This window comes from Anser brachyrhynchus (genome assembly GCF_964034855.1).
Source record: "Anser brachyrhynchus genome assembly, chromosome: 22".
NCBI classification, from domain to species: domain Eukaryota; kingdom Metazoa; phylum Chordata; class Aves; order Anseriformes; family Anatidae; genus Anser; species Anser brachyrhynchus.
In genome coordinates, this window is record NC_137715.1 from 2,085,865 (window position 1) to 2,107,373 (window position 21,509).

At 65.6% G+C, this 21,509-nt stretch overlaps 3 protein-coding genes across 11 annotated transcripts in view; 2 read left to right on the forward strand and 1 right to left on the reverse strand.

Annotated features, from left to right (window-relative positions):
• The window catches only part of SKAP1 (src kinase associated phosphoprotein 1), a 147,744-nt gene extending 144,665 nt beyond the window's left edge, over nucleotides 1-3,079 (forward strand). For all 3 annotated transcript variants that reach the window (XM_080564698.1, XM_080564699.1, XM_080564697.1), the window contains 2 exons: nucleotides 2,022-2,139; nucleotides 2,807-3,079. In XM_080564698.1, coding sequence (XP_080420824.1) covers nucleotides 2,022-2,120 — 99 coding nt within the window. In that variant the 3' untranslated portion in view covers nucleotides 2,121-2,139; nucleotides 2,807-3,079. The remainder of the gene's footprint in view (nucleotides 1-2,021; nucleotides 2,140-2,806) is intronic.
• A 2,392-nt stretch (nucleotides 3,080-5,471) lies between these two features.
• On the reverse strand, nucleotides 5,472-15,977 carry SNX11 (sorting nexin 11). 5 transcript variants are annotated; one of them, XM_080565019.1, is made up of 7 exons: nucleotides 14,775-15,977; nucleotides 9,414-9,462; nucleotides 9,046-9,132; nucleotides 8,604-8,704; nucleotides 8,258-8,356; nucleotides 7,860-8,072; nucleotides 5,472-6,567 (listed from the first exon to the last, which is right to left on the reverse strand). In XM_080565019.1, the coding sequence occupies exons 1-7, from the start codon at nucleotides 15,056-15,058 to the stop codon at nucleotides 6,426-6,428; spliced, it is 975 nt and encodes a 324-aa protein (XP_080421145.1). In that variant the 5' UTR covers nucleotides 15,059-15,977; the 3' UTR covers nucleotides 5,472-6,425. The 5 variants fall into 5 exon arrangements, with proteins under 5 accessions (XP_080421145.1, XP_080421147.1, XP_080421146.1 ...); XM_080565021.1 differs by lacking the exon at nucleotides 14,775-15,977 and adding an exon at nucleotides 11,048-11,261; XM_080565020.1 differs by lacking the exon at nucleotides 14,775-15,977 and adding an exon at nucleotides 10,232-10,752.
• On the forward strand, nucleotides 10,103-20,331 carry CBX1 (chromobox 1). Of its 3 annotated transcripts, none has more exons than XM_080565026.1 (5): nucleotides 10,103-10,250; nucleotides 16,463-16,638; nucleotides 17,142-17,319; nucleotides 18,013-18,107; nucleotides 18,759-20,331. In XM_080565026.1, exons 2-5 carry the CDS (start codon nucleotides 16,499-16,501, stop codon nucleotides 18,901-18,903), a joined length of 558 nt encoding a protein of 185 aa, XP_080421152.1. In that variant the 5' UTR covers nucleotides 10,103-10,250; nucleotides 16,463-16,498; the 3' UTR covers nucleotides 18,904-20,331. The 3 variants fall into 3 exon arrangements, with proteins under 3 accessions (XP_080421152.1, XP_080421150.1, XP_080421151.1); XM_080565024.1 differs by lacking the exon at nucleotides 10,103-10,250 and adding an exon at nucleotides 11,413-11,581; XM_080565025.1 differs by lacking the exon at nucleotides 10,103-10,250 and adding an exon at nucleotides 11,435-11,581 and having other exon boundaries at nucleotides 16,466-16,638.
• The last annotated feature ends 1,178 nt before the right edge of the window (nucleotides 20,332-21,509 follow it).

The following is a 21,509-nucleotide window of genomic DNA, read 5'->3' on the forward strand; positions in this document are numbered from 1 at the left end:
CGAACACAAAGCGGCAGGAAAAGCCAGAAATTAAAGCGCAGCCATCATCCAGCGGGGTCTGCGAGCGCTGCCCAGGCTGCTGCGAGGCGCCCCCGCCCCCTGCCCCCGGGGAATCCGCTCAGGGCTGCCTGGGGCCGGGAGATGTCCCCGGGCTGGGTTTGTTCATGGGTTTGCTGTTCCTTCTGGTTAGGTGGTGGCTGGTTTGGGGCTGGGTTTTTGCTGTTTTTTTTTGTTTTGTGGTTATAGTCTTGTTTCTTCCCCCACCCCCACCCCCCCTTCTCCTTTTCCCTTGTTGATGGAGCTTAGCAGCATAAATCCTTTTACAGCCCCGTGCACCAGCCCGCCATAAAAGCCCCGATTGTTGGCGATTATCTGAACGAGCGTCTGCTTTCGGGTTCGATTGGCACCGGGGATCTCGGGAATTAAATGCAGAAAGTGCTTTGAGGGTTTTTCTTCGTTCTGGGAGTAAATCTGAGAGTTGCAGCAGGAGTGAGATGAGAGGAGCTGCGTGTCGAGACCAGGGCAGAGAGGTTTGGTGTCCAGAGCTTGTACGGGGGGAGGGTTTTGGTGCCAGTCCCTGGGTTTAGGGCTGAACCTCGGCACCATGACGTGTGCAGGATGGCTGAGCTGGTGTCTCGGTAGGAAACGGGCAGCCTGGGCACTGTGGAGGTGGGTCAGCGCTAGGGGGTGACCCCGCACCCAGCTCCCCTCCGGCTGTGAGGGGCGCCGGGCTCCCAAGCGGCCGGCACGGCCCTGCCGCGGCGCGAGGCTCTGCTCTTCCTCCTGGCCGCTGCCCGGCGCCGCGTGCCGCGGCCTGGCTGGGTGCCGGGGACCCCTGAGGCCCCTGGCGTGGCGCCCAGCGCCTGTGGGTGCTGCCCCCAGCACCCTGCCGGGCCCGCACCACGCAGAGGGCCCCGCTCCCCCCCCGCGGCGCCGTGCTGCACGCGCAGCGCCCACCAGCCCCGCTGGAACGATTACCTCCCCGATTAGTGGTTTCCAATCCCTTCTGTAAAGTCTCAGCTAAATTACTTCCCCCCCCAACCCGGTCCGTGCAGGTACTGAGCGCAGAGGCCCCATTAGCGTGTAATTAGGTAGATTCCAGCAAAACCATCCTCGAGCTCCCTCCTTCTCCTCTCCCCCTCCAAAACCCAGGCACGCAGCAGCCCCGGTAGCAGGCAGCAGCACGTTAGCGAGATGTAAATTAGCACCTCCAGACGAGAGCAGAGTTCACCCTGCACTGGGCTCTGCCTTGCTGTGCCAGTGCACTCCTCGTTTTAATAGTTTAATAAAAATTAGCATAATTAACGAACATCTGTATGATCCAGAGTGGTGCAATTTGGCACTTGGAAACGAGGACTTAAACATTATTGCTGGGAGTTTAATGTTGTTTTAATTCTTTTTGGCACTGTGCAGTGAAATAAACGCTTGGTGCCGCGAGTTCTCGGCTGGCTCTCATTTGCATTTTCCTCCCTTTGATTATGAGCGATCGCGGACTACCCGGCAATTCATCAAAGCAGAAATTATTTTAAAATACCTCATAGTGTTTGGGCTGTGGCGGAGCGGGGGCTGGGGGCTCCTCCTCACGCCCGGGGTGCGGCTCCAGCCCGGGGCTGCTCAGCCCCCGGGTCCTGGGGAGCTCGCCCAGGTTCCAGGCTGCAGAAAGAGACAATTTTTTTCTTCTGGTTTTGCAGCAGGATTTTTCCTGCTTGTCTGGAGAAGATGGCAAGGCGCAGGGGATGTGAGGGAGCAGGGGAGGTAGCCCCTGTCCCTCCCCACGCCGTGTTTTCCATCAGCATCCTGGGGGCTTGCGGGAGCAAGGGCCTGGGACGCAGAGGGGGGAGGAAGGATAGGGTTGAGGAAGGACAGCAAAGGTGCAACCCCGCAGGATTTACAGGGGAGAGGTGGGTCTGGGGGATTTTCTTGGTGTGGGCTGCTCTCTGTAAATCCAGCCACCGAAGGAAGGGAGCGGGGCCATGCCTGCTGCCCCCCTGATCCCCCCCCCTTCTGCTGTCTCCCCCCAGGAGTACAACATGTACGGCTGGTGGGTCGGAGAGCTCAACAACACCGTTGGGATCGTCCCGAAGGATTACCTGGTGGCTGCCTACGACCTGGAGGAGTGATGAGGACCGTGGCACCCAGGTGAGAGGCGGCACCCCGGGGTGCACCTGCAAGGAAGGGCACGGAGGTGGGTGCTGGGAGGCGGCTCTGTTCTGCCCAAGCCTCCAGGACTGTCTGGCTCCATCTTCTGGTCTCTGCTTTATGTGAGAGGCAGCGAGGCGAGGAAACACGGGCACAGTTCAGGGAAGTCACCACCGTGCCCAGCGCAGCAGCGAACGGGGACACCCCTGCAGGGCTGGGGGTGTCAGGGGCACGCTGACACATGGAGCCTCAGGCGTTCACCCGTTTCACACTCCCCTGGGGCAAAGCGTCCCTCCCCGGAGTTCATGTCCTTCAAGCTCCGTGGCAGAAAGTTGTGGTGAAACCACCGCAGCCGCCTCCGTTGGACCCTGCGAGCTGTACGTGAGCAGCTGCAGCCAGCGCTGACACGGGGCTGGGCCCTTCTCCCAGACACCGCCTAGCCCGGAGGCATTTGGCAGCTGGGGAAACCAAGTCAGGAGCAGGGCTGGGGCAGCAGAGGGGTCTGCGGGGAGCTGGCAGCAGTCCTGGCACCTCCCCGGGGCCGGGAGACCTCCACATTCGCCCGTTGGGCCGCGGGTCACTGCTGCGTGCGAGGCTGCGGGGCCGGGCTGTGTCTCGGCGTCCTCTTCCCCACCGTCACCGTGTCTCTCCCCCTCCCCACATCCAGGTGCTTGTCTCTCCCCCCGGCCACGCTGAGATACTGGGCAGACTGACCCCAGCCCCAGGCTCCCCCTCCTACAAGAACCTGCTGCACGAAGATCCCGGCGTCCGTCACCCGGCCCCTCGCGGGCTCCTGGAGCCCTGCTCTGCCCTCGGCACCCGCTGCAGCCCCAGGGCACCGCCAGCCTCCTCCGCCCAGACCCACGGGGATGGGGTCGAGCTCTCCTCCGGGGTGGGGGGGGGGCTGGCGGCCCCCAATAAAGCCATTTTCCTCCCCGTGCTTGGCTGCTCTGGCCCTGATTCAACTTTGTCACCGGTCCGGGGGCAGAGCTGGGTGCGGGCGGCGCTGAGGCAGCCCCTGGCCCCCAGCCCCAGCTCGGAGCAGCAGCAGCGGAGCCCCCGGCCCAGGCGCACTTGGCAGCAGGGCCGCTAGGTGGTGGTAAGCCCCTGCGCTCGGCAGCCTTCCCGGGGAGGTGCCCAAAGCCCCCGGGCGCAGCCGCGCGCAGCCGGGGCGCGTTGGTGCCCAGGTGGGGGGGGGGCGTCAGCTGCCCCAGAGCAGAGGTTTGGAAGCCAGGCACGGCCGGGGGGGCGCCTGTGAGACCCCCCCCCAGCATGCGTGAGGCTGCAGGGCCGGGGATGGACACAGCCTGGGACCCGTTTCCTCGGCGGGCTGCTGTGCGGGGCCTCGCTCGCAGCGGCAGAGGCACCTCCTGGCCGGGCAGGTCTTGGCTGTCAAGGGCAGATTTGGGACTCCCGGAGCTCGGCTCGGCTGGGAAAGGCAGCACGGCCTCCAGGATGGGGGGCTCCATGGCGGGGCGCTGGGGGCGAGGGCTGCCTTCCACCCACCCCAGGGCCAGGAGGCACCCACGCAGCAAAGCAGCGCCTTCCCTCGCCTTCCTGCCGCCCAGAGCCAGGGCTGCAGAGCCCTTCCCTGGGGAGCTGCGGAGCTGGAGACAGGCCCCGGCTCGCTCCTTTTGCTGCAGCGTGGTGTCCACCCTGCTCTGCACCAGCAGCTGCAGAGGCCTGATCCTGCCCTGGCTCCGCCGCACACCCGGGATGCCTGGGGAGAGGGCGCAGGGCAGGGAGGGCGAGGGCGCAGGGTGCTTGGGGCTGCTCCCAGAGCCCAACCCTGGGGCACAGCCGGAGTCTGTGGCTCGTTGTGCTGGGGCTGGGGGGGGGGGGGGGGGGCACGTGCTGTGGTTTGTTTGCACAGACTTGAGAGCCAGCCCTCCTGGGGGGGGGGGGGGGAAACACGCCGAGGATGCACTGTCTGGAGAGCCTGGCCTGCTTCCAGGCAGCAAGGCTGTTCCTGGCAGGCAGCGAGGCGGAGAGGGACGAACCAGGCTGCGGGGGCACGGGGAGGGGGCCGAGCTGCCCTCCCCTGTGCCGGGCAGGGCCGGTTACCTTGATGGGTGCCACGCGCCCACCGCAGCCCCTGCCCCGTACCGGTGCCAGGGCTGCGGCTCCGTGCCCGGTGCAGCCCTTACCCTGGCAGGCCGCCCGTGGGCAGCGGCACCCCCCCCACGTCAGGCTGGGGGCTGAGCCAGCCTCGAGCATGGCAGAGGGGCCCGGCCCCCGGGCTCTGCGGAGAAGGAGCCCTGCGTGCCTCTGCCAGGCTGGGACCCCCCCGCCTGCCCCCAGGGCTCCCAGCGGCCCTGGCGGGGGGGGCAGCACTGCTCAGCTCCCTGCGAGCGCGACCGGGGCTGCTCCCCCCGCACGGCCCGCCCTGCCTCTGAGTCACTGTTTTCCCGACAGCTTTGCAAAGCTGATCAACACCGCTAAAAATAATTTCCGCCTGGCTCTGAAACGCAGCCAGCTCTGGGGCAGCAGCTGCGTCCCCGGGGGGAAGGATGGGCACCCTGCGGCCCTGCAAGGAGGCCCCAGCCCGGCGCCAGGACCGAGCCCTGGCTCCAGCAGCTGCCCCAGCCCCGATCCCCCTCAGAGGGAAGCCCCGGGGCCGGCTCCTGGCAAAGCACAAGCGAAGGGTGCCCCGAGCAGGGCAGCGGTGCCAGGCTGAGCTCCTGCTTCAAATCGTGTTCAAGGGCTGCAGGGAGCCAGGGCAGGATACGGCCGTGGCCAAGGGAGCCGCGCCTGCAGGATGCTGCGCACAGGCGAGGGCCGTGCGTGGGTGAGGGCACGCGTGGGTGCAGGAGAGGGTCGGTGGCCACAGCTGGCCTCACAGCTGCGCCATTTGGAGCCGCACGCTCATGAATGCCCATGAATATGGATGAGGGAGGGCAGCCAATGGCAGCAGCGCTCCAGCGCGCCGGCAGCTGCAGCCTTTGCAATGAACTTCTCCTGACATTTCGGCTGCATGCGACGGGTTTCCAGGCCTCCCTCCCCCTCCCCAAGGAGCCCTGTCCCCTGTGTGGGTGCAGAGCCCCCCAGCCGGGCCCAGCACCACAGAACTCACCCCAGAGGCATGGTGGAGCCCCTTCCCCCCGTCTGTCCCCTGCCACCACCCCACAGCTCCCCCTTTGCTGGCTCAGAGACCCTCTCGCCCCTCTCCTCAGGGCTGAGCTGCCCCCGGCAGGGTCAGGCCCCCTTGGCTTAGCAGCCCCACGGCAGGCTAGGTGCAATCAGCAGCTCCCTTCCCTGAAGCCATCTCTCTACAATTAGCTTGGCTCCCTCCACCCACACAGCGAGGACAGACATTGCCAGCAACCAGCAAGTCTCTTCTACTTCATTTTATTTCAAGTCAGAGCACGTCGGCTCTGCCTTCACCAGTGCTCAGGATAGAGGAAAAGGTGCAGGAGAGCACAGGGAGCAGCAGCAGGAGTAAGCAGAGCCCAGGCGCTGCCAGACACCGACTCCAAGGCCGTTGCACGCTGCTTTGCTCCAAGCAAACTGTGCCCTGCCTGTGAGACCCCCCCAGTCCCTTCCCCTTGTCACTCCCGTGTTCCCCACTGTGCGTGGCAATCCGTGCGCTGAGCTCTGCTCTCCTTCAGGATCCCAGCTGGAAGGGGCGGCCCCGCAAACACCTTGGGGAGACAAACTGCCCCCCCTCGCCCCCCAGGGGTCTCAGCGCTGTTTGTCCCAGCCATGTGCAGCCCAGGGGCCAAACGCTGCCAGGAGACCCCATGGGACGCAGCCCGCGGGTGGGCTCTGCGCTGCTGAGACCAGCACCCCAGGGGCTGCACGGGGCAGCCGTGAGCAGGGCAACGCAGCCTCCATGCAGAGGGGACAGGGGACGAACCTGAGGAGCCGTGCCGGGCAGCGGCCAGCTCCCCCTCCCCGTCTGAGGCCCCGCACGTCACAGAGCTGAGCCAGCGCGTCTCACCCTGCCAGGAACAGCGGGCCTGGCTGCCACTGCGGCCTGAGCGAGCCTGCTGCTGCCCCGCGCAGAGAGCAACGGCCGGGGGAACAACACACACAGGGTTCACTAATCACTAGGTCCCCTCTCTGAAGAGAAAAGCGACACGAACGCGCTGCCTGGGACGCCGAGGGCAGCTGAGAGTCAGCAGGGAGACAGAGCCCGCGAGCCCCAGACCCACCGAGCCAGGACGAGGCTGCGGTCCCGGTGCAGCCCCGGTCCCGGCCCGACCGCCCCCCCGGCTCGGCCGGCGGTCCCTCCTCCAGCGAGGGCTGCAGGTCCCGAGGAAGGCAGGCGAGGTCGCTAGAGCCATTTACTGCATCTCCTGCGCTCCGCCCAAGCGCCCGGCCGGCTCAGCCGGGCTGTCCGAGCGGCTGTCGTCCATGCCGAAGTCGCTCCAGTGCGGGAGGGGCTCCAGGCAGCTGGGCCCCGGTGGGCCCCCCGGGCCGGCACAGCTGAAAGGAGAGGACGGGTCAGGGCGCAGGGCCCTGGGGAAGCGGCAGGGCGCCGGGCCCCCCGCGGCCTCGCGGCACAACCCGCCCTGCCCAGCCACGGCCGCTCTCCCGGAGCCCCGAGCAGGCGCGGGGACGCTGCCGGTAGCGGGAGGCAGGCAGCGCGGCCAGAGCCACGCCACGCACACCCACCCCTGAGCCTGGGCTGCTGCCCTCCCTCAAATCCCTTCCTTAAACCCCAAGCGCTCTGTTTAAAAACGGGTCTCATGCTGGAGTCCAGACCCCTCTTCCTATTTGAAGGACCGCAGGTGCTGGGTGGCGCAGGAAACCAGACAAAGCTCCCTGCTTGGCGGGTGTCTTATCCGAGGAGGACAGGGACCCAGAGCACCTCTGCCACCACACCACGCTGCCAGCGAGCACAGCCGGGGAACCCGCGCTGCTGCAGGACCCGGGCGTGCAGGTAATTAATGCCTGCGCCTGTTCAGCCTCCCGCAGGGGTGGCAAACTGAGGGTGCCCTCCTGTCCTCTGCTGGGCAGCTGACCCCCACGTGCACAGCACCAACACCTGGCTGCGTGGGGGCAGCCCCCCCGGGGAGGTGCCTGACTCATGCCCACCGCACAGGCAGGGCTCTGCGGCTGATGGGGAATCGCAGAACTTCCTTCGGCACGCTGCAGGCACCCAGACAACGCACGGAAGGCCCGTGTTGTGAAAGCCTCAGCGGCTCCTCACCACGGAGATTAGGGGAGGAAAGCATCCAAAGACGTCTGTAAACCACAGCTTAAGTTCTTCTGGGAGACTCAGCTCTTCTCCACTAAGCCCCGGCCATGGCCAGAGCAGGTCACCCTGCGGGCAGCCCGGAGGGCGCTACAGGAGATGCTGGCGGCAGCCCGGGACGGCCAGCCCTGCTCCCCTCCTGCCAGGAACCCTGCCTGCCCGGCGCGCCGGGCTGGGGAACACGCGCTCAGCTTACACGACTGCAGCAAGGACGGGACAGGCAGCTCAGAAACACTCAGGGGTCTCTGTGAAGCCTGGCAGCTTCTCTCACGTCACAGCGGGGGCTGTTTGCTACCAGTGAAACCCCTGCACGGGCACCGACCGTTCTGAGCCGGGCTGTAGCCGGCCCTGCAGCCGCAGGCGAGGGGCGGTGCAGGCAGCAAGTCCCCAGCTGCCTCGCAGCGCTGCCGGGCGCCGGGTCTGCTCAGGCCGGCACAAAGCAGCTCCGAGCACCGCGCGGGAGCCGGGGTCTGCCCCGCCGCGTGCCCTCGGGTCGGCCGCTCCTTTCCCTGCCCGTTACCTGCCGCGCAGATCCCCCCCCGGCAGCAGCGCGGGGCGGCTCTCCTCCTCCTGCGCCCAGCCGCAGTTGGACATGGCGTAGTGCAGGATGGCGTCCGTCACCGTCTGCGCGCCCTGGCCCTGCACGCACGCCTCTATCTCGGGCACCGAGAGCTGGCTCTGCAGGAAGAGGTGCAGCCGGCTGTCGGAGAGCAGCACCACGTTCTGCACGACCCTGCGCGAGGGGAGAACACAGTGAGCGAGGCCAGCCTCGGGGAGCACATGGAGCCTGCCCGACAGCTCGCACACCCCACGCTGCCAGGGTGACCCCGATGGCTCCACCGCCGCCACACAACCAGCAGCGTGCCCTCCTCTCCCCTGTCCAGCCCTCGCAGAGGTGGGTGCAAGAGCCTTACTCACTTTTCCAGGAACTGCTGCAGTCCCTGTCTCCGCTTCTCGATAAATTCATCTGTGCTGCCCACAAAGAAGGCGGACTTCCCAGGCAGCTCTGGGACGGGCCTGCAGGAAGAAAGGTGCAGCAGCTCAGGGTCAGATCGCCGCAGTGCCAGAGCACGGAGACACGGGACATGGCGGGGGCAGCAGCTGGATGCCAGGGCTGCAGACGTCCCGTGTCTGTGTCTGGGGAAAGCCCCCCCCCCCCCGCTGTTCCTGTCCGTATCTGTTCAGAGAGCCTGGGGGATCCCCGGGGCTGTGGAGCCGCGGCGCGTGGCCGCAGGTGGGGGAGAGCAGGGAGCTCACGGCTTACACCAAGCCAGCATTCTTCTGGAGCTGCCGCCGCAGCCACACGAACTCACGGTACCGGCGCCGCACACATGAGGTCTTGGCAGTAAAGGCCTTGCTGTTGGTCTGCAAAAACAGAAACAAAAGCACGGAATAATCCTGACTGAGGGCAGCAAGGCAGTCCAGGGCAGGGTCTCAGCCGCTCAAAACCCTGAGCTCAGAGGCTACAGAACCCCCCACTGGCCTCAGGGAGCACTGAAGACACGAGAAGCCGGATCTCCGACCACACGGGGCTGCCGCAGAGGCAGGGAAGGGCTGGCTGAGGGCTCCCCTCGGGGCAGCCAGGGCTCTGCTCCTTCCGTCCCCACTCAGCACCGCCAGATGTGCCCAGGCAGCTCTGCTCCCGAGCCTCCCGCCCGGCACGACCGAGCTCTGCAGTCCACCCCTCTCCACCAGTCACAGCTTACATGGAGGAAGATTTTATAATCCACATAGGAGTTCCAGGAGCCTTCGTTCTGCACGCGGGGGTCTTGGACACGCACCGTGGTCAGCTCCTGCGGCACAAACGCTGCCTGAGCACCGGGAGGCTGCACCAGCATCGCCCCCTCCGCCACGGTGCGCCTGTGGTGCTTGTCCTGCCCCCAGCAGCACAACGCCCGTGCTGGCAGCTCAGGAGCCCCCAGCCCCTACCGCCCTCGGCACCAGCTGCCCCTCGCAGACCCTGCCCGGCGTTCAGCGCCCCTCACTGCGGTGCTCAGACCAAGACTGTTCATGCCCCTGCTGCCCAACTCCAGCCCAGGAGCAGACAAAGCCACAGAGTCAGAAGGACTCTTACCTCCTCTCGGCCCTCCAACATCCTAGAGCCAGAGCCCAGAGGGAAACATCTGTGCAGGGGACAAAGGATTGAGTAAGGCGAGAGCAAGCGCTCCGTCTTCAGGACCTCCTGCGGGCCCCGAGGAAGCCCACGCCTCCGTCCCACGCTGCCAGCAGCTCTCCAGCCCCAGCTCTACGCACAGCTGGCGCTCTCCCCGCAGCCACCACAGTAACGGGGGTGCCTGCAACTCTGGCAGCCCACCGGAGAGCTGCTGCTGTCCTGCGCAGGTGAGGCCGGTTCCCAGTCGCCCCCTCAGCACGCCCCCCGTTAGCGCCCGACGCAGGCAGGCCGTTCCGTTGCGTCCCTCCCCGGCTCTTTCACAACCCAACCGAAGCAGCAGCAGCAAACTCAGCTCCGCGATTTCCCCCTCCGGGTCGATTTCACGTCCGCATCACAGCCGCAGCACGCGCCGTGCCCCGTGCCCCCCGGCGCCGCCTGCCCCCCGCAGCAGCAGCCCCACAGCAGTCCTGCTGCCTTTGCTGCTGGGCCTCGCCGCGCGCCACGCCAGCCCCGGCCCTCAGCACGGCCCCGCCGGACGCCGCCAGCTCGCTCGCCACACCACGGCATGCTCCGGCAGTAATTCCTGTTCCGCAACAGCAGCGCGGACTCGGTGCCAGCGCTTTGGGGAAGGGGAGCAGGAGGCAGCCCCTGGCCAGGAGGGGCACGCTCCGGCCCCCCCCAGCCCTCCGAGGCAGGGCCCTGCCGCCGTGCTCGGCGCTCGGTGCAGGCCGGGAGAACTCCTGGGGGGAGCTGGGACACCGGGCGCGTCCTGGATTCACCTCGGGATCGTTTCGCAAGGTCCGGAGCCCCCGGGGTGACCCGGCCGCGCGGCACCCCGCCGGTCACAGCCCTGGCCCCAGGGGACACGGCTGCCGGGGGGGGGGGGGGGCAAAGCAGCCTCCACCCGTTCCCAGCCCTGGCGCTTCGCCTTTCGGGCCCCGGGAGCTGCCAGGCACCGGGAGCCCGGCCCGCATCCACCCGGCCGGCCGCGCACCGAGGCTGCTCTCAAGACGGAGCCGATTTCAGCCGGGACCGGGGCCGGGGGCAGCCGCGCTCCCCGCCCCAGGAACCCGGCCCCGCCGCTCCGCGGGGGCCGTGCGGGGCCTCGCCCGGCCGCTTCGAGGCGGAGCGCGCGGGGAGCGCAGAGCGGCGGCGGCGGGGGAGGGCCCCGGGACCCCGGGAGGCCCCGAGGGACCCGGGCCCGCTCCGAGCAGCCGGGGCTGGCCCCGGGCAGCTCAGCCCCCGCTGGGCCGGGCCCGGCTCCTGCTCCCGGGCGGGGCTGGGGGGTTGGCGGGCGCCCAACAAGGCCACGGCCCAGGGCTGGGGGCACCGAGGGGGGGCGGCCCCGGCCCCGGCCCCGCCGCCAGCCGCAGCCCCGCCGAGCCCCGGTAAAGCCTCACGGAGCCGGAACCGATCGGGGGTGGCCCCGGGACAGCGCCTAACGCCCCGGTACAGGCCGGGGGGGACCGGGGCTGGGGCTGGGCCGGGCCCTCCCCACGTCCCCGCCCGGGGCTCCGGGGCCGCGCTCCGCGTTCCCCGCCCCAGGCACACGGCCCCAGCTCTCCAGCCCCGGGCCGCTCCCCCGCCCCCCTCACCTCCTCGCGCAGGACGCGGCCCCTTTAAGCCGCACAGCGGCGCGGCGGCCTTATAGCGAGGGCAGCGTTTCCCCTTCCGGCTCGGGGTGCGATGGGAGTTGTAGTCAGCGCCTCAGGCAGCGGGCTGCGGCCCGCACCCTTCGGCCACCGGCGGCCGCTCCACGGGGCCCCGCCGCGCCCCGCCGTGCCCCGCCCGGTGCCGGCCGCCCGTCTCCGCGCCGCGGCAGCGGGGAAGAGAGGCCCGCGGTGTTGCGGGGGGCGGCGGCGGAGGACTACAACTCCCGTGGTCCCCCGCGGCGCGGCGCGGCGGCTCCTCCCGCTCCGCTCGGCGGCGCGGGACTACAGCCCCCAGGGTGCCCCGCGGCGGGTGCGGGTCGCGGCGCAGGCGCGGTGCGCGCGGCGGGTACTGGGGCTGGCCGGGCTCTTTTGTTCGACGGAGGCGGACGGAGCGCGCCAGGCCCCGGCCCGGCCCCCCCCGGCCCCCCCCCGCCGCCCGCAGCCGCTTCCTCGGAGCCGTCGGCGGCGCTGGGCGAGGTGCGCGGGGGCGGCGGGGGCCGGGCCGGGGGCGGGGGCAGCACCGGGGGGGGGCGGCGGGGCCGGGGGGGGCCGGGGCCGGGCAGGGCCCCGCGGGGGCAGGCGGCGGGGCCGGGGGGGGAGCCCCGAGATGCCCCGAGGGGGCCGGGGCCGGGGCCGGGGCCAGGGCCGGGGTCGGGGCTGCGGGCGGGAGGCGGGGGCCGGGGGGGCCGGGGGGGGGGGCGGCGGGGCCGGGGGGGGCGGCCGCCGGGCAGCGCCGGGCGCTCGTTGGCGGCAGGGGGCGGGGGTCGGGGCGGGGCCGGGCCGGGGGCAGCGCTGGGGTCGGCCCTGAGGCCCCGGTACCGCCCGGTGCCGGCGGGGCGGGGCCGAGCCCGGCGGCCGCTGCCCCGCAAGGCGAAGGGGCCCCGGGGCCCCCCCGCGGGGTGCGGGGCTGTGCGGCGCGGCCCGGTGCCACCCCCCCGGGGCAAGGGGGCGCCGGGCCGGAGCCGGGAGCCCCGCGGCACCCGGGGCGCTGTTTTCTGGCCTGTGCAAGGGGGCAGGAAGGAGGCGAGCCCTGCCTCCGCCGGCGTCTGCCTGCTCTGAGGGAGCCCGGGGGCTCTGCCCGCGCCCGCAGCCACCCGAGTCCCTGTCTGCGGGACAGGCTTTGTGCCTCGGCTCCCCGAGCAGCGCTGCTGCTGCTGCGCCTTCCTCCGGAGTCCGGAGGTGCGTTCCCTCGTGGGTTGCGATTTAACTGGAAATGATGTGGCTGCACCTGAAGGCTGCGGCTTTTTGTCAGCTTGGGCTCCGCTCAAAGGCTCGAGCTTTCACTCAGACTTCCCAGAAATGTTTTCTGCTGCGCTCAGGTTCTGGAGAGTGAAAGGCTCAATGTGCTGCTTCCCACTTCAAAAGAACGATGCCTGCTGCCTTTCCCTGGCGTGTGTGGAGTAAACTTGGCGTGCTCGTAAGCCTTTAGAGAGACGAGCAATCCTCGCCAAGTTTGAGGAAGGCAGGAGGAGGAAATGTTTTAAGTTTAAAACTCATTAAAGTTGAGCCGCGCTGTTAGTCCTGTAAGACGCAGCTCAGGGAGCTGCTCTGTGCTCAGACCGAACCTCTGCGTCTCCGCGCTGCTGTTGCGGGGGTCTCCTTCCCCCTGCTCACCCCCCGAGCAGCTCGGCAGGAGGCAGCCCGGGAGGGCTGGGCAGCGCCTCGCCGGCTTCCACAGCAGCAGCGCTGCGGGGCCGGGGGCCGTGTTGCCACCTGGGTGCGGTTCCCCAGGAGATCTCGTGAGCCCAGCGCCTGCCCCTTGCTGCCGTGCTGCAGGGACGTGCTGGCAGCTCTGCCTCTCGCTCCCCTGCCTGCCGCTCCCGTCCCAGAGGAGCGGGCTGCTCTGCGCACCTTGGTGCTGGGCCTCCTCCTTCCTGGCCCTTTACTGGAGTTTGAATTCTTTTCAAGTGGCTTAGGTGTGTCCTGGATCCTTTTCCTCTTAGCTGCAGACCAAGAAGTCATTCTTCTGATCCTTCCCTGTTCTGTTTTCCTCTTCACGAAGGATTTCAGCTGTGCCTTGAGCGTTAGGTAAGAAGCAGCAAATGAAAACGGAAAGATTTAGGGTAGGACCATCCTGAGCCTAGAAATCAGACTTCTCGGTGTGAGCCAACTTCGTCCATACACGACGTACAGAAAACTGGAGCCGAATTATGGGAAACAACACGCTGCTAGCAAGACCTCTTTTGGGCTCGGGGATCCACCCCCAAATTCTTTAGGCATGAGCGGGCTCAGGAACCAAGAGGAGCCGTCCGCCCTGTTCAGATGGCCCAGGCAGGGGCACGGCCCAGTCCTGCACCCCCGTGGAGCAGCTCGGTGCCAGCGCGAGGCGTTCGTTAGGAGCTCCAGGGCCAGGAGCCCGCCTGCGGCCGGCCTTCCCCGTGCTGCCTTCCCGAGTCGCCGGGGACTGTCCGAGCTCTGCGGCTTTCTCCGAGGAACAGATGCCAGCCGGTACCCCGGGAGGCTGCGGTGTGTTTTTAATAACTCGGGGTGGGGGGGGGTTAATAACTCGGGGGTTCCCGGTGGCAGAAGGCTGAAATCCGTGTCAAGAGCTCGGCTCCACAAAGGCACCCCTGGGCTGGGGCGAGGGCGCAGCTCGGGCGCTTTGTGGGTGAAGCCAGCGCGAAGTCCTCGCCTCGCTGGGGCTGAAGTCCCTTTGTCACACTGCTGGCTGCAGTGCAGCGAAAGGCTGTGCCACAGCTCGCCTCTGCTGCCGCCTTGGAAGCTGGAGCCTGTGCCCTGCGAGCGGCAGGCACCGGGCGAGCGGCAGGCACCGGGCGAGCGGCAGGCACCGCGGGCTGCGGCCCTTACCCCCCCCCCCGGCACCCCCTGGCCACAGGCTCCGGGGCTGCTGCGGGAGCAGGGCCAGCAGCACGCCCGGTGGCGGCCCGGCGAGGCAGGAGCAGGACACAGGAGCAGGAGCAGGCCGTGCTGCACAGAGCGGGCCTGGAGCCGCCGTGTGCTCGCCGCCTGGTCGCGGAGGGCGGCCCCCTGCAGCCGCACGTTTGTCCCTGCCTCCCTCCGGCAGGGCTTCTCCAAGGCTCCTGCCCTTGCATCTGCGCCTTCCCTGCCCTTCCTGCAATAAGCGGTGGCTCCGCAGCGCAGTTTGTGCCCGCGCCGCTCCGGAGCCCCTCTCTTCTCTCCCCGTGCCTGCCTGTCCCGCTCGCCGCCTCTGGCCCCGGTGCCTCCCCGCTGACCGCGGCCGGGCTCCGGTCGCGGGCGTTCTCAGGAAGCTGCCCGGCGCCCCGAACGCAGCCCTGCTGGGACGGGGCGCCCCGCCGTGCCCCCCGGGCCGCATCGCCGGCGCTGCCAGGAGCCTCCTCGGCCTCGGCCGGAGCAAGGGGAGCACGGAGGGAGGAAGGAGCCGCCGGAGGAATTCCAGAGTGAAACACGACCCCGGCTTCCTGCGGCAGCGCTGGCTCCGGCCTGGGGATTAGGCGCTGGCGGCGGCTCCGCATTGTTGTCGGCCCCGCCGCACCCGGCCTCGCCTGCGCCCGGCCTCTCGGTGGGGGCCTCGGGAGGGGAGAGCCTCCGCGGCGCGGCCCCGTCTCGGTGGCTGCTGGCGGCTTGTGCTTCTCCCCCGAGGGACCGCGCAGGAAGACTTCGTCACCCGGAGCTCGGTGTCGTTTGTGGGTGTTTGTTTAGTAAAGGACCCGGGAGCGGCGGCACCCACCTGGGGAACGTCCCTGCTGCTGCTGCTGGCGCGGGCGGGCCCGGGGGCTTCTCACCGCCTCGCGCAGCGCCTACGGTGGGTCCCGTCCCCGCCTCTGGTGGCCACCGGATCTCCCTAAGCACTACGCAGCGCCCGCAGCAGCAGAACAAGCTCTTCCCTGTCCCCATCTGCAGCCCAGTCAGGGTTGGAAGCAGAGCAATAGCGAGGCCCAAAATACAACCACAGGAGCCCGGCGTGCGGTGCGCCGAGCGGCCGAGCGCTCCCCTCTGCCTGGGCTTTCCCATGCGCCGTGGCTGCCCCAGGGTCCTGGCAGCGGGGTGGCAGCACCGGCAGGGTGCTCTGGAGCGTGCAGGCGCGGCCGCGCTCCCTCCCAGCCCCTTGGGGTGGCCTGAGCCAGTGGCTCATCCGCTGAGCTCGGCGGCGTTTCTTTCTAAGCCTCCTCCTTTGAGCGGGGCTCTGACGGCAGCTGCGCGGCTCGGCAGCATCCCGTGCAGGAGGGCGCCCAGCCGGCTGCACCCCCAGAGCTGGGACCTGCCCAACTCCGGCATCTCCTTCGGCCGGTGGAAATCCGCAGCGGTTTTGTGGTGCCTTACAAAATAGCCCCGATTTGCACAGGTTCTGTGCAAAATTCATGCGGCCTCCTGGCCCTCTGGTCGGTCAGAATCGGTGCAGCTTGCTCTGCGCGGGCTGCTGCCCGGCCCCAACCTCGGTGGAGCAGAAGCTGCCGATGAGGCTGCAGGTGGGGGGCTCCGCGCTTCTCCTGGGGCCGAGCGGGGCCTCCCCGGGGGCTGTCGGCGGGGCTGTCCCCTGGGGACCCCCAGGCACGAGGGCACGGCTGCAGCGCGCCGCTGGCACTGCCGTGCTGGGGGCGGGCGGCCTTGGGCCGGGTCAGCGTGTCCTGCGAGCCCTGCTGCTTCCCGGGGAGCGCCGGGGTTACGCGGGAGTCCACGGCTGTTCAAACAGCTCACAGATAAGGAGGTTAGGAAAAAAAAATCATCTTTAGGGTCGGTGAGCTAGGTGGATCTCCTCGCGTGCGCGTACGTGATCCACCGGCGGGAAGAACAAGGGGAGCTCAGGACCAGGGACTGTGACTTGTGTTTAACCGGGATTAACCGATTATTAACTTCTAATTGATGTCAGCGGCGAGCTTTCTCCCTCCCGCTGCTGTGTAGCTTTGCAGATCTTTTCTGAGCCGAGCCGAAGGGAAGGTCGGCGAGGTGGGGACGGGGAGGGAGGAGGCCGGGGGTGCCGGGGACTCAGCAGGGGACGGGCAGGGCGGGGGGCAGCTGGCAAAGATTCTGCGTCGCTTCTGGAGACTGGTGGGCAACACGTGGGAGCGGCGAGGTTTGGGAAGTGGTGTGTGGGAAACGAGGACGGCTCCCGTCTGGGCATGGGTAGAACCAGGCGGACTCTGGTGGAGAAATAAGGTGCAGGGGGCACAGAAAGGCCAAAGCCGCCTGTCAAAAAGGCGCCGCGTAAAGGCAGCAGCTCCCGCTGGAGCTTCCCGTTTGTCTCCGCTGGGCAGGACCGTTGTGGCGCATCCCTGCGCGCGTTTCCTGCTTCGTGTGTGCCTCTTTCCCCTAAAGCAGCGCTCGGTGCCGTGCTTTGCCTCTGTACCCGGCGTGTTTGCTCCCTGGCAAAGGCCAGCCCGCCTTGACACACACGTGTCGTCCTCTCTCCCCTTCCAGCAGCGTCGCCCATAAGCTGAAAAACTGGCCAGCACAATGGGAAAAAAACAGAACAAGAAGAAAGTGGAAGAGGTCTTAGAGGAAGAGGAGGAGGAATATGTGGTGGAGAAGGTCCTGGATCGGCGAGTGGTGAAGGGCAAGGTGGAATACCTGCTGAAGTGGAAAGGCTTCTCCGAGTAAGTGCCTGCGGGGCGGGCGTTGGGCTGCTCCGCTGCGAGCATCTCTGCCGTCAGCTCCCAGAGCCTCTCCGAGCAGCTGGCTCCGTCTCCCCGTGCCTCCTTGTCTGTAAAATGGAGCTACCAGGCCAAGAGCGGTCGTAATGATATATATATATTAGAAAAAAAGGCGGTGCTAAATGTCTTGAGTTCTAATAAGGGCACTGTGAGCCCAGCCTAGGTGTAAAGTCCCACACACGGGCTGTGCAGTGCCCTGGTGGTCCGGTGGGGCTTCCACCCCTTTGATGGAGCGTGCAACAAGCAGCTGGATAAAACGGATGGCTTTTCTTTCCCGAGAAGGGAAATAACTGCCCTGGCCTCTGGCATCCCTGCCCTCGCCTGTTTCGTGGGGCGAGGACACCATCGTCCTGCTGCTTCTCTCAGCATTTCTGCTCGCCCCGCTGTCCGGGACTTTGCGTATGCGGTCCCTGTGTGTAAATCTAAGCTGTTGGCTTTGGTTGCAGTGAGGATAACACATGGGAGCCAGAGGAGAACCTTGACTGCCCAGACCTCATCGCAGAGTTCCTTCAGTCCCAGAAAACCGCACATGAGAGCGAGAAGTCTGAGGGAAGCAAACGCAAAGCAGAGTCTGACACGGAGGATAAAGGGGAAGAGAGCAAACCAAAGAAGAAGAAGGAGGAGGTGAGACAGGGTGGGGTGTCTGTGCTCAGCTCCCCAGCTCTGCACTCGGCAGGGTGTCCGGCAGTTGGAGTAGCCTCAGTCAAACTGTTCTGCACAGAGGGGAGACTCTTCCAGTTCCGCGAGGCACAGCCAAAGCGCTTTTGAAAAGCTGCAGCTTTCAGGGGAGGCATGAGCTGTTCCCTAGGCCAGGCCTCTGAGAGAACCCAGAGCTACTCCTAGCACTGAATTGAGAGGCCAGTTCTTGAACCAAAGAAGCGTGGAGCCGCAGCTGCTCTTGAATATCTGCACAAGGGATGAAATGGGAGGCAGGGGTTGCCTGTTGCCCCTTCAAGGGAGGGAACGAGGCGAGGCAGAGCCTCGCAGGGTGCTCATAGCTGCTTGGGACAAGGGCTGCGCAGCCTGGTTTGCACCCCAGGAGCTGCTGAATCTTGGCCAGCCTCAGTTTTTGTGGCCAGGCCTGGGAAATCCGGTCTTTGCAGCGCGAGCAGGGCACGCGGTCCTGGGGCAGCTCACCTGAGCGCAGTGGGCTTGCACCCGAGTTGTCGTCTCGGTGCCCTGCTGCCCTTAGTCCGTGCGGCCCGAGCATCCGATGCGCAGAGCCTTTGTGAGCAGCCTGCAGCGCGTCCCGGCGACTGGAAGCAGGGCTGCGGCTGTCGCCCTTCGATGCTACAAGTGGGAACTTGTCTCTTGCAGTCGGAGAAACCGCGAGGCTTTGCCCGGGGCTTTGAGCCGGAACGGATCATCGGTGCCACGGATTCCAGCGGGGAGCTCATGTTCCTGATGAAGTGGTGAGTGTGTCTTGGTGTCTGTCATTTCTTCACTTATTCTGTGCCAGAGAGGGAAGGACCTGCGCCTGGGGAGTCCCTGCTACCTGGCATGAGATCTCTTGCGATGGCGCTGCTGCCTGAGGTGACCCTCTGCGCTGAGGCTAACGTGGATGTGAAACGAGCAGGTAGGGCCCTTGGGGTTGCGTGGCTCTTAAGATGTCCCCCGCAGCAGGCGCGAGCTTGGGGCGAGAGAGGGGCATGGTGTCGTGGTGCGGGCCGCAGTTTGGACGGCTGCGCCCCAGGAGAGCTGTGACGATGACCGCGTCCCCGTCGGCCGTAGTGGAGCAGGGCTTGTCGCTGGCGCAGGTGGGAGCCAAAGCAGCCAGGCGGAGGCGCGGGAGCCGCTGGCTCCTGCGGTGCCTCAGAAGCACAGAGCGGCTGGGGCAGGGCTGTGGCTTCGATTGGGCTGCTGTCCCCGTGCCTGACGACCCAGAGCCCGGGCTCCGTGCTGCTTCTCCCGGCTCCAGAGCCGCTCGGGAAGGGTTTGCCTGGATCCCCCGAGCGGCCTGGGGACTGCTCCGTTTTCCAGCTGCTTCTTGATTTTCTCCGGTCTCCACTTCTGCCGCCTCTCCTCGGCAGCCCGCTAACTTGCACCTCTGCTCTGGCCTGTAGGAAGAACTCTGACGAGGCCGACCTGGTCCCTGCCAAGGAAGCCAACATCAAGTGCCCCCAGGTGGTGATCTCGTTCTATGAGGAGAGGTTGACATGGCATTCCTACCCCTCAGAGGACGATGACAAGAAAGAGGACAAGAACTAACCCCTGGCACCCGCTCTGGCCAGCCTTTGTATAAAGATCTGAACTGTGGGTTTGAGCAAGAGGGAGAGAACGCAGCTCTGCTCGGTCGGGAGCGTAGAGATGGCTGGAGAAGATGCCCTTTGAAGAGACCAGTATGGTTTCTGTGCCCTGCAGCTGCTCAACTGCTTTGTGCAGCTTCATGCTGCGTACAGATTCAAACCAGCCCGGCTCACTGGGGGGGAGGGAAGGGCAGGGGATGCGGGGGGGTGCAGATGTTTGTTTCCAGGCTGTCCATTTCGCAGCTCGTGGGAGAGGAGGCAAAGCCCCTTCCATGAAGGACTGTCACTGGTGATGGGTGGGCTGGGGAAAGGGAGTGCAGACGGATACTGCTTGTTCTTCAAAGACCATCTCAGCAACCCACAGCCTTCTTCCCAATAGTGTTAACTCTGCATTTTTACGGCGTAGCATGTGTGTAGTTTTTTTTTTTTTTTTCCTTTTGCTATTTACTGGTGTATCGGTTTGGGGGGCTGGGGGGGAGGGATGTGGGGTAATCGGGTCTCTTGTTTAATTGGGGAGGGAGGGAGACGAGGTCTGGTGACAATGTTCCAGATCATTTCCAGATCTTTTTTAGAACCTGAGTTCAAAAAAAGAAAAACAGAAAAAAAAAAAGAAAAAAAAGAGCCCAGTATTGATGACAGAACTAGGGAGACAGGGACACTGACATGAGACTGAAACTGTGAACGTCCAAATCTCTGGAGCCAAGGTCCTCAAAGCCCTGAAAGCAGTTTTTAGGGGGGGAGGGGGGAGAAGGGGAGACTTGTGAAAATGCAAACTTGTGATTCGTATTGTCCTGAAGCAGAACTGCCAGTTACTGACACATGCATTGTATGTGGGAGGGTGGGGTGCGGGGTAGGAATGGATTTTTAACCTCTTAAAAGCCTTTCTACCCTTCTTTCCATTACAAGGTGCTATTTCTCAAAATCGGGGGGAGAGAGACTTCTGACTACTTGTTCCTTTTCTCACCGTAATTTGACTGTCCAGCCAGCAGCATGGGGATCCCTTCAGTTTTATCGTACGGGAGAGAGAGGAAATCAAAGCAGCACAAGGAAAATCAATTCCATATTCTCCCATACCAAGTGATTGTAGGAAGCCAGACGTTGGTGCTGGTGCCAGATGAGTTACCCTGAATCTTCTGAGGGTTTTTTTTTTTTAATCCAATTTATTACAAATACTGAACTATTTAATGTCTGGAGTCATGAGCCCCACCAGACTCCTGGCACCTCCTTGTAGGGTGGTATGTATCTAGACTTGCATTGTACAAACCTTTTTTTAAAAGCATGTGTTTAGGTTTCTGTGAAAACGTTGTTTAAATGTAAAGTACGTGTTTGGATTTTAACTTCATACCAAGCTCTGTCAGTTTTTTGTCTCAATAAAATTTTAGATTTATAATCCTGATTTTTTTCTTCTCTACCTTGCTCCTTCCTCCAGCTCTTTGTGCATGAGATCAGTGACGAGGTGTAGAGCAGGTCACAGAGGGAAGTTAGCCTGCAGTCGCGGTTCGTGCTGAACGAGGTTAGCTCTGATGCAGCCCGAGTTAGCCGCTGGCTCTGATCTAGGTGTCGGCAGCAACGGGCGTTTCGGAGCAGCCGGCGGCAGCTTCTTATTCACTGTGACTTCCACCTGAAGAAGAGAAGTGTCGCAGAGGAGCTCAGTGTCTAGAGGCCAGAGTCAAGGAGGCTCCTGGAGGCAAGACGAGCAGCTCTGATTTGGGACCTGTTTGATGTGCTCCAAGATCCTGCCTGAATGGGAAGCGTGCGCTGCAGCTGCTCCGGCACCAGGCTCACCCGCGGTGCGCGGTAAGTGCCCTTTACTTCAGTTCTCCTCTGAACGTTGAGCAGACTCTGGCACTTTGCACTTACAGACGGGTTTTTAAAGCTCTGGCAATGATTCTGGTGACTGGTTGAAGATGGCAACGACAGCACTTCTCTCTGGGTTTGGCCTTGCTGGAAGGCCACAAGCTCTTGTGTGTGGACCCACCCAAACCCACCCACCTCTGCCCAGTCCGTCTGGCAGTAACAGACAGCGAGGGGTCAGAACTGTCCTGAGGAGGACGGTACTTTCTGGCGCAGAAGGTTCCAGAATTCGCAGGGTGTGGGACGGAGCAGGGAGCAGCAGTGAGGTTTTGGGTGGTGTTTGGCCGCTCTGCCAGCGCCTGCCAGCACTTAGGGCTGCGAAACGATGCGGCCCATTGAAACCCGGGCTCCTCGCAGCAGCACGGCCCATACCCAGCGGTGCTGAGAAATGCCTTCCCTGCCCCAGCAGCCAGCAGCAGCAGCAATTAAACCTGTATTAATCACTGGAGTTGGAAGGAGTAACGTCCACTTAATTGAACGTAAGAGGGCTGCGGCTCCCTGGGGAGGCGCTGGGGCGATCGATGGCCGCGGGAAGCTGGAAGCTGCGTGCGGCTCCATCCCGGGCTGGGCCTCGGCTCCTTGGCTCTGGCTGGGGCAGGGGGCGAGAGGGACGCGGCACCGCCCGGGGAGCTGGAGTCGGTCCCTCACGGCGCCGAGCGCTGCGAGTGATTTGTGCCTGGGAGGTGGGTGCGGGGCCTGCCCCGCTCGGCAGCG